Raw genomic sequence first — 12,172 nt, 5'->3', positions numbered from 1 at the left:
GGCTCACTCTCAACTCCTCTCTCTTGCTTGCAGGGAATTGTGTCAGATGACATAGGTCATAGACATTCAAGAAGTCTCAGCTTCCAGGGAGCATTCCGCGATCGTATAGAAATGTTGCTCTCAGCACAGACCTTTGTGGGACAAGTGCTGGTAAGTACATTTCCAGTAGCAGCTTTTCAAGGAGCTTTAGCTGCGAGTGTAATGTATAGTCAGTGTTTAGACTTTTATCACCCAGGTAAGTGTCTGCTGTTCCCTGGTGGCCTTATCTAAAATACCGCTACTTCCCAACTAGCATCTCCCTGTGTCTGCACTCTCTACCTATGATTCTGCCTGCTTTTACTTTGGACTGATATAATTACTTGGCATTATATTTTCTATTCATTGTCAGACCACCCGCTGGAAGAAAAACTTGATTAGCGCAAAGGTTGTGTGCACTTTGTTTTCCTTGTACACAGGTGGATGTCTGGTGAAGAGCCGAAGTTCAAAAAATGCTGGTTTTTACTAGATTATCTGGCCTGATTATTAGAGCTTCTTTAATTACAGCTCTTTTCCCCTCCTTTGATTCCAGTAGCCTCCTTCCTCAATTTGCAAACAAGTCTTGTTTGCCCCTCCAAGATATTATTTATTTATGTCCTGTTTTCATCTAGGTAACTTTGACATATTAAAACTCAATCCAGGCATCATCTCCTTGGGGAAATCTTACCTTATCCCCATATTAAGTTGAGTTCTCTAAGTTTCTATAATATCTATTGAACTCTTATTAAATTTATCTGTACATCAGCCAGACTCTCCAGAGCACTGTGCCCTCCTTGAGAGAAAAGTCTGTGTCAAGGAAATGTTTATGTGCCATTGTCTGGAAGTAGCAGATGCCCTATACATGAATATTACCCTGGCCATCATTTCAGGAGTATCGTTTCATCTGAAACATTCAAAACTCAAATCTGTAATTTGAGGGTATGCTGCCATCACATGGTGATAAGGAGGAAGGAAAAGTGCGTGGGCTGATGGTCATCCTCTGCTCTTTGTAATTAGTACAAGCATGGCTCTTTTCTGGTTAACGTTGTTTAATTCAGATCTAACTAATTTGTAGAACTTATTTTAAAGTACATAAGTAAATTTGCTTTGATAAATTCTACAGGGAACACTGAATCATCTGGAAATGGGCCTCTCCTTTTCTTCCTTCTAAAATTTTGGTCTCTCTTTTTTGCTTTTTAGGGCTGCACCCATAGCATATGGAGGTTCCCAGACTAGGGATCGAACTGGAGCTGTAGGTGCTGGCCTACGCCTACGCCGTAGCCACAGCAATGCAGGATTCAAGCTGTGTCTGTGACCTACACCACAGCTCATGGCAACACCGGATCCCTAACCCACTGAGCAAGGCCAGGGATTGAACAAACCTTTGTCTTCATGGATGCTAGTCAGATTTGTTAACTGCTGAGCCACGACAGGAACTCAGATCTCTTTTTTTGAAATCCCTGTCTTTACGATCTTTGAGAGAAAGATGTGTGCTTCTTTCTGATTTTATCAGGGATTATTTGGTTAGTAGTAAAGTCACTGGGGTGAGGCAGAAGAAAACTTGTACCATCTACCATATAAGCAGTGCATATAGGGAGTGGGTGGTGAAGGAACGGTCATTGATTACATTCCAATAAACATTATTTCTTTAATTATGGAAAAATTGAGACTCGGAATTTTTTTCTTTAGACCGCTTATGACAACTCATCTTCCCCCATAAGTTGTATCTATAAAATTTAAATTTTGAAATATTAAAATGTCTTATTCGCTGTGGCAGTTGTTTGTAGAGAGTAGTAAAGTGAATGGTTAGTGGAGCTGGTGGAAGTAAAATTAGATCTGGATTCAAGTTAATCTCCACTGATCTTGTGTTTTCAAATCAGGATACAACCCAGGAAAAGCTGCGGGTATTTGTGTGTAGTTTCTAACAAAATACCCAAGGGCCAGTGGGTCCAACCAGGACTCCAGCTTTCAGAGGTGCTAGATCCTAAAATGAATCTACCCATGGGCTCACCACACCAATATTCCTTTCCCACCTCTCTTTTACAATCCATTTTACTGAAGAGATAAATGAGGAATCTGACACATAAAGAGGTGAAATGTAAAAATTATAAAATGGGGATAAAAATACTATCTATAGATAGTCTATGTCAATGAATAAAGGAGTTACTATATGAGTTAACATATTGTTATTATTACATGAGGTCAATTAAGTGAATTATAGATGTGCCTGGCATTTAATAAGTATATCTAAGCATTGACTATAATTAATGTTTTTGTAAACAGAATACTCAGTGCTTGTATTTACATACATAAAATAAATAACTGAAATTGATGCTGAATCCTATCGCATTCTAGCAGTAAGTAAAATCCATAAATACATATAGTAATTGAAAAAAATCCATCTCGGAATTCCCATTGTATCTCAGCGGTAACAAATCGGACTAGTATCCATGAGGATGAGGGTTCGATCCCTGGCCTCCCTCAGATGTGGGTTAAGGATCTGGCATTGCCATGATCTTTGGTGTCTGTGGCAGATGAGGCTCGGATCTGGTGTTGCTGTGACTGTGGTGTAGGCCGGCAGCTACAGCTCTGATTCGGCCCCTAGCCTGTGACCTTGCATATGCTGTGGGTGCAGCCTTTAAAAAAAAAAAAAGAAAAGAAAAAAGAAAAAAATCCATCTCAATTGGATGAATTTCCTATACAAATTTACTTTTGATAGCTAATAATTATCAGAATCCATAGTATAATTATGTTGCTTTAATCACGTCTTAACAACTGCAATGATAATTCAATCCCAAATAAATTTTTATTAAATTATTTCAAGATAGGTGTCAGAAATTTTAGATTTCCTTTTAGTTTTTTACATTCATCTCAAGATTTCAAACCTGTTCCCCCATTTCTGATTTGACTGCTATTTCTTCTCTATGGTAAACACTTATTACAGAATCAACATGACAATCTATTTTATAAGTAGGATGAGCATTTAAGGCTGGGTTTTTGCAGGTAATCCTGAATAGAGTCTCTTTCATTCCTAAGAGGTTATATTTTTGGACAGTAAATATCGTAGCTTCCTTAGTTTAAGTGAAAAATTTTGTTTCTCAAGGCCACATGACATTTTCCAAGGAAAAAGAGCCACCTAAGAGAATGCAACTTTGAAGGTCTCCTCGATTGCTCCGACGATTCAACTCTACCTTTGATTAGAAAGAACCTTTTTTCTCTTTCTACTCCTCATTCACAGCAGTTCTCTCTCATGATGGGCCATGTACCTCCTTTTTGGTCACATGCGGCTTGCTGGAGATTTGTACATTTCATTAGTCTCATGATATATGTGTAATTAGTATCACTTTTATCCTTCATAATTTCAGTATCCTGTTATTCCCTATTTATTTTAATTCCCCCTCTCAGTCAGTTTTAATGAAGATAGCACATGCTATCCCAGAAGTTCAGGGTGAGAATTTTCTAATAAACCTTTATTGATAGGAAATTGCTTCTTCTTGTATCATCCAAAGGTCCACCCCAAGCTTTGAGATGGGTTGACCAGATGGATGGACCCTGAGTTTATTCAGAGAAATCCTCCCAACTTGACAGGTTCCCCTTGCAAGGAGATGAGGCAGGGAAAGTGAGTTTTAGCCCCTAAAGACACAAGGTTTAACCCACAACAAGTAAGCTACCCCACCTTGTGAAACTTGCCCTGGAAAAGGAACATCCTTACTCACAGGTTAATTTTCCACCGTGGCAGTGGCTCACATTGTGTCTCATAGTTGAGGGCCCTAGGACCCTCCTGGAGCCTCTCCACTCCTCCTCCTATGTGCTGTACCAGGCCAGGGTGCAGGTGGCCTTGGCCATCTTGTGTCCGTCATGCTTCCTCTTCATCATCCACCCGGGTTGCCGAAGCCTCCGTGAAGCAACTTTGACACTCCTCGGATACCACACTCCACAGGTGGTGCTTCTTCAAGGTCAGGAAGTGACCGCACTGGTAGGCTAGTGTCACAGGGACCTGGTAGAAGTGGGCACCTTTGAGGATGAGTGCCGGCCCATCACAGGCTGCCAGTTTTTCAGTGCCCTGCAGAAGGTAGTGCGGGAGTTAGGTTCCATGGTTGCCTGTTCCTCTGCAGAAGTAGCGTGGTACTTCTCAGGCTGCTTCCTTTTCATGGCTTCCTGAGTCACAAGGATCCTGATCAGTACGGTGTTTCCTCCTGTGACATCACATTGGTCAGTCTCCTCACCACTGAATTTCCTAACAGTTTTTCGTGGCTGGGGCAGCTTTGATTAACTGAGTCTTTCCGAGCTCACGCTCACATTTCCTCCCCAGTCAGCTCTGCCCAGGGCTGCCAGGCATCTTCCTCCTGAACCAGGGGACCCCTGGGACCCAGAACCCTGGAGGCTCCACCTCGATGGGCTGAGCAGGACAGCACTGCGCATGTCCAGCGCCAGGTCCCACCCACCTGCACAGCCTTCACCCTGGCCAGGCGTCTGGCGGAGTTGAGTGGGGGCTGCGGTGCTCGTTTTAGCAGTTTTTTCAGTGAAATTGGATTTATAAAAATTTTTCCTGGAGTCCTTTGGCCACATCTCATAGGCAGGTAATGTGCTTATTTTTATTGATGCCTGATTCATCTTTAAGTTGTTTTAGGTTTTAATTTTGATTTCTTGTTTGATTCCTGATCTACTGCTGAGGAGTGTTACATGCTTTTGTTTCCTTGCGGACAGAGTGGCTCTCTTTTGTACTTTGGTAAAATTTATAGTCCACGAATATCACTACCTTTATGATCTCTAGTTTATGGAATTTATGAGGAAATTCTTTGTTGCCTAGTAAATGATCAGTTTTTATTATCGTGCAGTGGACTTTTGAGAAGATTTGTTCGATATGTAGTCACTATAATTGTTATATATGTTTTCCTTAGCCTTAATTATTTGCTGACTGAAAAGGGCATGTCAAAAATTTTCATTTGTGATTTTATAGTTTTATCAAATATCTAACTTTTTTTAAACAGATTTTGAGTTATGTATTTTATGTAACATCAGTTGATGAATAAATTTATTATGTCTTCTTGGTTGATTGTGCCTTTTGCTAATATGCAATATCCATTTTGGTCTCATTTTAGTGGTGTTTCTCATGGTGTTCTTTTCCCTCCCTGGGATATTTTTAGGATAGGATATTAGCATGTAACAATTTTTTCATTTTATTCGCACCTGATGGGGATGTCTATGGCCAGCTCTCTCTCAGTCTTCCTGTCTTGTTTCCTCTTAAGTATGTCTCTTTAAATATCATGCAACTGGATTTCTGTTTATATTGATTTAAGAATACATTTATTTGTTCATTTACCAGAGAATTTAATTATTCTCCTTTATGGTGATCTTTTTCATTGGTCTTTATTATATTTAGAGATCTAATTTGCTGCATAATAGACTATCTAAATATCAGTGGCTTAAACTAACAGATGTTAGTAAAGAAAGGGAGAATGGGTATTGTATAAACAATGAGGACCTTTGAGACTTCTTAGTTCCTTATCTTAGTGGAGAGGCAGAATTACACACATGATGATTGAGAATTTTGAGAGGCATGAACTCCGACATTGGCTCCTCCACATCTTGCTCTGTAATCTTGATCATGTTAATCTTCCCAAACTGCACTTCCGTTATGTCATGTGAATAACTTCTTTAGAAAACTGTAGGGAGTGTTGTAAACCCTTCACCAGTTTACTAACCATTGGCTGATATTTTCTTTCCTTATTAGTTCCTTTGTGTTAATTTTACTTATTTGTTGCATCTTTTGACTTGGATTTTTTCCATTTTTAATAGAATAGCATAGGCACATTGGTAAATGAAATTCAGAACAAACTTCCCACCTGTATTTCTCTCTAATAATATATCTGCATGTTTTATATCTATATACTGCTCTTGCATGAGACCTTTGGTATGTTTTTCTTCCACAGCACTCCACTCTCCTTCTGGAAATTACTGAATTAATCTGAACATTCAGTTCCAGATAGCTTCTGTGGTTTATTGTTTGTTTGTTTTTTAGCACTGCACATTGGGTCAGGTTTTCTTCTTAATATTTGTTTTAAAGTTAAAGATTCCATTAATTTTTTCAAGTTTCATTTGGCACCACTTTTTCTTAGGTAACTTATTTTGTCTTTGTAATTTTTTTCTTGAGGACTTGCCATATTCATTTGCAAGGGAAATTGTAGCTGGTATGCTTTCTGAATCCTCGAATATCTAAAAAAATGTTTTTTCCCTTTTTTTCACAAGTGAACAAGAATTTGGTTGGGTTTAGAATTCTTGACTTGTAATCCTTTTTCCTAAAATCTCTGTAAATGCTGTTTCGAAGTGTTCTAGCACATAAGGTTACCTGCTAGATACAAGCTCTTGTTTCTCAGCTCCAAATCCACCCTCTATCCCCTGCTTTGTGATAGGAGGTTGGCACTCAGAAATTACATGTGTCTTTGTCAGCTACCATAGGCCCTAGAGGTGGAATAGGGAACTGTCCCTATGTTTTACATTTTTTTTTTTCCAACCTCACCTGATTAGTGGTCTTTGACGGCACTGTCAGAACCAAGCTCATAGCATCTCTTCAGAGGAACCATTACCAGCCAAACCAGGACCCCTCCTCAGTCTGAAGCTCACCTCCAAAGGGTACCTCTTTTAAGATGCTAAATGTTGATAATCCCCAACCTCTCTTTGTTGATCTCCCAGCCAGTCCTTGGGGGTGCAGCTTCTTCCAGTTACTACCTCTATGTTACTCCCATGTTCCTTTGTCTTTCCAATCTTCTACTATTTGGCAGATTTTTAGAATCTCACAGGAACTCTAATTGTAATTTTTTTTAAAGTTTAATTACATTTTCTCTGTTAACTCTTTGCCTGGAGGTTATTTCATCTATTTTGTCTGCCTCCTCCTCCTGTTTTCTTATACTTTCCTTATAACTGGCAATTTTCTGTTTCCTGCTAATATTCACAAATGAAGGTTTAGTGTATTTACAGTCCCCTTGTAAACTGTGTTGGCTGCTGTTTGTGTTCTGAAGATACCCATACCATCCACTAACTAAGCAGGAGTTTTAAGCCCCACTGTGGAAATCAAAGCTTCCTACCCCTCCAAATAGCCAGCACTGCCAGTCTTTGCCCCTTCAACCTAAGGAAAATGCTTAAGTCCCCTCAGAATATCTCCCATTTCAAACTGACAAACTGAACAGTATTCACAAGCTGTTAGTGCCTTCTTGTGGTTTGGTACACATTTTGCTCTTTATTGTATATAATTTTGGATTGTCTTCTTTAGGCTTGTGGCATGAAGTAGGTCTTAGTTTGAATAAAGCTAAAATTTTCTTCTGTTATTTTTTTTGTTTTTAATTTCTATGGTGTGGAGGGCTCTAAATATATGGCCTTGTCACTGTCTTTCTGGTACTCTGTTAATACATGATTTATACATGAAGAACCACTCATGGGATTTAGTAAGAGAGACAAAATATGTAATTATATGTAAGAGGAAAAAAGATTTCATGAAAATTATTAATAGCAATTTACTAAGATATATACATATATGTATATATGTATGTATGTATCTCCACATATCCACTCCCAACATTTTTCCTGAACATCAGACTACACTTGCAACTGTATATCTCCATAAGACCCACAAACTTGGTCATATCTTCATTGACACTTGGTTCAGATGTTAAAATGGAATTAATAGCAAGAGATGAGACCCCAAGAAAAATAGATGCCAGTAGGTGTTTTAAGAAAGCTGCAGCACTGCTGCTTATAGAGCCTAGAGCCACTGGAAGAAAACCAGCCTCAGCTGTTAATGCCTTGACCAATGTCATGTAAATTGGGGTTAGTTGGAAAGTAAAGGATTTTGGAACAAGCTGTAGTTGTGGCAGAGGTGGAGAAGGGGCCACTCAGAAAGGTTAGATGGCATCTCTTGAAACTTTGGGGACAGAGGGACTGATGTCTGGCTTGTTTGTGTTAAGGGGTGGCCACACTGGAGATACCCTGTTATGCCAGTGTTTGTGGGGTCAGAAGATACTTGAGCTGGTCGCTGGGCTGGATATGGTTCCCATGTGAGAGTCTTCTCTAACCTGGCCAAGGAGGGGCAGGGTTCCATCAGAATACAAGGATGTGAGGCATGCTGGGAAAAGAGCTATGAGCAACCAGTGAGAGAATATTCCTTCACTCAGCTCAAGGGGAACCATGAAGGGGATGCTTAGCAATTAAATATTATCAGGATGACAGCCCTTCCGCCCCCTCGCCCAGCATCTCTGATCCTTATAAGTTGCTCTCTTTTATCTTCCTAGCATGTATCTTCTCATTGTAAGTTGCATATTAATTACTCCACATATTTTTAGACCATGAGCTCCATAAAGGCAGGGATTTTTGCATATGCTGTTGACTGATATATCCCCTTAATCACCATAATAATACCTGGGTCATGGTAGGTACTAAAGCAGTATCTATTGGACCTGAATAGGAATTGAATTGGGATCTCCAAAGAGCCTTGAAATATCCCAGGTAAGTAAACATTAAACACTTCCCATGTCCAGAGAGCCCAAGAGGGAGAACTTAGTGACTGATCACCAGTCAAGTCCCACATTTTCCACCGTCACCCCCCCTTTCTGTTCACTCGCCTGTACTGACCTACATTTCTGGAGAGGCCAGAGGTAACCTAGTCAGTGGGCAATGAGGAATGAAAAAACAAAAGGGCTTAGCAGAGAAGAAACTGAACCCTTTCCAGTACAGGTAGCCTGCCCAAGGAACACCTGAGCCAGAAGGGAGTGAAGCTTTAATTGTAAATAAAATTCAGAATTTTGTACTGGACTGAACATATTTTTAAAAATGCTTGTAAACTAGAAATGACATAGAAGGTATGTTCAGTTACCTACTATTAATCAGAAAAGTCATGGAGGCTGTGAAAGATTTCAGCCAAATGAATCGAGGGTTTTAAATGGATACATTTCTGATTATATTCCACTAGTTTTTCTTATTTTGCAGACCAGATATAGTGATTGGCATGTTAAGCACTCATTTTCTCTTCTCACTTTATTGCACACTTGCTCTCCTGTCAGAATTCTAACCGTCCTTGAGACAGGCATGTTTGGGACTGTTTTTTCGTCAACAAAATAGGCAGTTCAAGTTAAAAGTCTGTGTCCCACTGCCCTCATTTTCTAGCATGTAATAAAGTTCATAATGCACATTAAGCACTTAACAAATGTTTAATGAATAAATGGATGACTAAACAATAGGACTTCTTAAGATCAGAAAACTTTAGGAGCAGCAGAAAGGACAAGTTCTTTATTCCAAAGTGTGTAAAATATAAAATTAGATAAGTAAAATACGTTCATTTAGTGAATACTCAGTCAAGGTCCAGTAATGTTTTCTTGAATGAATGAATGCGAACACAAATGCGTGTGTGAATAAATGTCTACATATATATAGGCAAGGGGAGAAGGGAAAACACAATTTTGTTGGTTTCTTTATTTATCTATGTTCATGTTAATAGAAGGGATTTGTACATCTGTTCCTGATTTTATTTCCAGGTGATCCTTGTTTTTGTCCTAAGCATTGGGTCTCTTGTAATCTATTTCATCAACTCTACCGAGTAAGTAAAATCTTCAGTCATTCTTATCTGCTTATATCAGTAGTTTGCTGGCTAATTTGGAGATTCCTCTCAGGAATAATGCTTAATACACTTTCCTATATACTCACACACACAAGATCATTAAGAAAAAAGGGTAAGTGTTGAGTTTCCCCCAGGAAGCACTAAACCCAGCTCTCCCCCAAAATGCATGAGTTTCCCCTGCATCCTGTCATCCTTTCCTGCTGGGAGCTGGGGTGCTGTGCCTAAGTCTATTCTAGAGTTTCTGGGACTCTGAGCTTCCAGTTGTCATCTCCATAAATGAGGACCTTACATGCCTTTGTATTCTTTAGGTATTGAAGCAGAAGTTCTGAAGATGTTTTAGGGTTCCTAGTAGGTTCTAGACAACTTTGGGTGGTCTTGAGAAAGGAAAACACTAGACCTGGCCTGAGATAGAGGAGCAGAAGGGAATGCCTTCTTCTCTGAAGGCATTCCTTTCTTCTGTGCCAAAGTTAGGATTTAATCTGAATTCCATGTTGATCCTCCGAGAAGTCTGTTGATTTCCAGCTAAAGTAAAACTAGGATTATAGGACCACACAAGTTGGACTGCTTTAGAGATCCTAGGGGAACTAGCAGTCTTTGCTTCATGGATTGCTTACTCATCTTGTAGGAATATTTTCTTTGAATTTGGTTCAGATCAGTTCATTTGACCTAGAGTAGCTCTCTATCAGAAGTGAATAGAAACCAGGATGCCCTGGCTGGGTAGATGGTCTTGCAAACCAAGAAGAGCCACATAACTCCTGGGCCTCTGAATCCCATTGATAAAAAGGAAACAGAACCAATAAACTCTCTGAAAAGAAGAGCAAATACTTCTCCCATTGTTTTTGGCTCCATTCACAGCCCAGTGGTTTTGTTCATAACTCTGCTCCCAAGAGAAAAGTAAGTTCCTTGAGATGGGTGCTTAACTGTTAGATTGACCATTCATAGTAAATGAAGAGAAAATTGCCCACCCATCTGTTCTGTTTAGTTGGTCCTCTGTAGATGCAGCTTTTAAAATGTGTGTCTTTATAAACTGTACTTGTTTCTTTTTCCAGCCCTGTTAGAAGCTGTTCTTCGTACCAAGACAAAACCATCCCGATTGATTTGACTTTCAATGCTTTCTTCAGTTTCTATTTTGGGTTGAGAGTAAGTACCTATTGTAAGTAGGAGTCAATAGACACACATAACTGTAAGGAGATCTGGGTGATACAAAGAGAAGCCTTCCTCATACAGTCTGCCTCTGTTTTCAGCCTCTAAATCTAAAGGGTATGGGCCCTAAATTGTCAAATGTATAATGAGACCCCCAAAACTCTCTCCTGCACTTGAAACTGTAAATCAGACCAAAAATTTCAGCACAAATAAAAAGGATTCCTTTTTAAAATATCATCACCCTGTCACACTGTCCTCCTTATTGGCTTCCCACCTGCCACTCAGAAAGAATTACTAGTGATTGTAAGTTGGCAGAACCCGAGTGACAAGCCTCTGAAAATGCCATTGGCTCCATTGATGACACATATGCCATATAACTCTATAAAATACTTTTGTGTCCTTAATTTTGTTGCATTCATTTATTCAATAGTTTTCTCATTCCACAAGCACTTTTTTGGGGCCCACCATACATCTAGATTCTAGATTTCTAGATTTATCTATTCCATGTTTGTGGGAGACTACGTCTATGTCTATGTCTATATTTATATCTACGCACACCCGTGTATGCATGTGCATATGTAGATATACACACATTTACATATAAAAATTATATGTATGTGTATATAAAACATATACATCTTAGGTATATGTATGTATTTCTATAATCTTCTTTCAAAACTTACTTTGACCACAATGACCATCACACTCTTATTTTTACAGCACATTTTCCCTTCGGGAAATGCTTGTTCTCTTAATTTAGAGAAGCTCAAAACATAAGGCTTGGCCAGCCCAGTCTCTAGACAAGTTGTATTTCTTCCATTGAAGACTATCCTAAATCATGGGTCTTCACTGCTCACAAATAAGTGTTTTTTAATATATGTAATTATTATTGGAAAGCTCTAGGAGAAGCGGGAAGGTCAAAGTGTCTTTGCTGAAGTGTAAGAGTTAAGATTTTGTAAGTAAGATGGATTCATATTCATTCATTGAGCACCCGCTAAAGGTGCAATCTCTATAGTTACATATAAACATATAGTTATCTATATATCAATATAAATATATATTATATATAAATAACTATCTGAGTATGTATATGTGTGTGTATATATATGTGCATATTGTATGTGTATAGTAGAATGAGATCAGAGCTTCAGTTGATGAATGAAATATAATAGAATGAGAGCAGAGCCTCAGCTGATGAATGAAATATAGCTGGAAAAAGCCATTCTTGTGTTCACTTCAAAATTTGAAGGTAACAGAAATTGAAGTGTTTTGTTTCCATTTCACAGTTTGTGGCAGCTGATGACAAGGTCAAGTTCTGGTTGGAGATGAATTCGATTGTAGACATCTTTACTATCCCACCAACCTTTATTTCTTATTATTTAAAGAGTAATTGGCTAGGTAAGTGAA

The 12,172-nt window shown here is 39.0% G+C and overlaps 1 protein-coding gene across 4 annotated transcripts in view; it reads left to right on the top strand.

Moving 5' to 3' along the window:
- KCNU1 (potassium calcium-activated channel subfamily U member 1) overlaps positions 1 to 12,172 on the top strand; it is a 610,139-nt gene that overhangs the window by 483,961 nt on the left and 114,006 nt on the right. For 3 of the 4 annotated variants that reach the window (XR_014829893.1, XM_085000044.1, XM_085000045.1), the window contains 4 exons: positions 34 to 150; positions 9,540 to 9,601; positions 10,672 to 10,762; positions 12,052 to 12,163. Coding sequence is in view for 3 of the 4 variants with exons in the window: in XM_085000044.1 (XP_084856170.1) it covers positions 34 to 150; positions 9,540 to 9,601; positions 10,672 to 10,762; positions 12,052 to 12,163 (382 nt within the window). In the remaining variant the exon portion in view is untranslated. Of the gene's footprint in view, positions 1 to 33; positions 151 to 4,242; positions 4,596 to 9,539; positions 9,602 to 10,671; positions 10,763 to 12,051; positions 12,164 to 12,172 lie in introns of those variants that run through there. The other variant, XM_085000046.1, reaches the window with a different exon arrangement.

The sequence above is a fragment of the Sus scrofa genome, chromosome 15 (genome assembly GCF_054392235.1).
Source record: "Sus scrofa isolate SSC_HxYL_T2T_F1_AM1 chromosome 15, Sscrofa_HxYL_maternal_Yorkshire_Landrace_v2.0, whole genome shotgun sequence".
In the NCBI taxonomy this organism is placed as follows: Eukaryota; Metazoa; Chordata; class Mammalia; order Artiodactyla; family Suidae; genus Sus; species Sus scrofa.
This window is presented reverse-complemented; position numbering and strand designations above follow the sequence as displayed.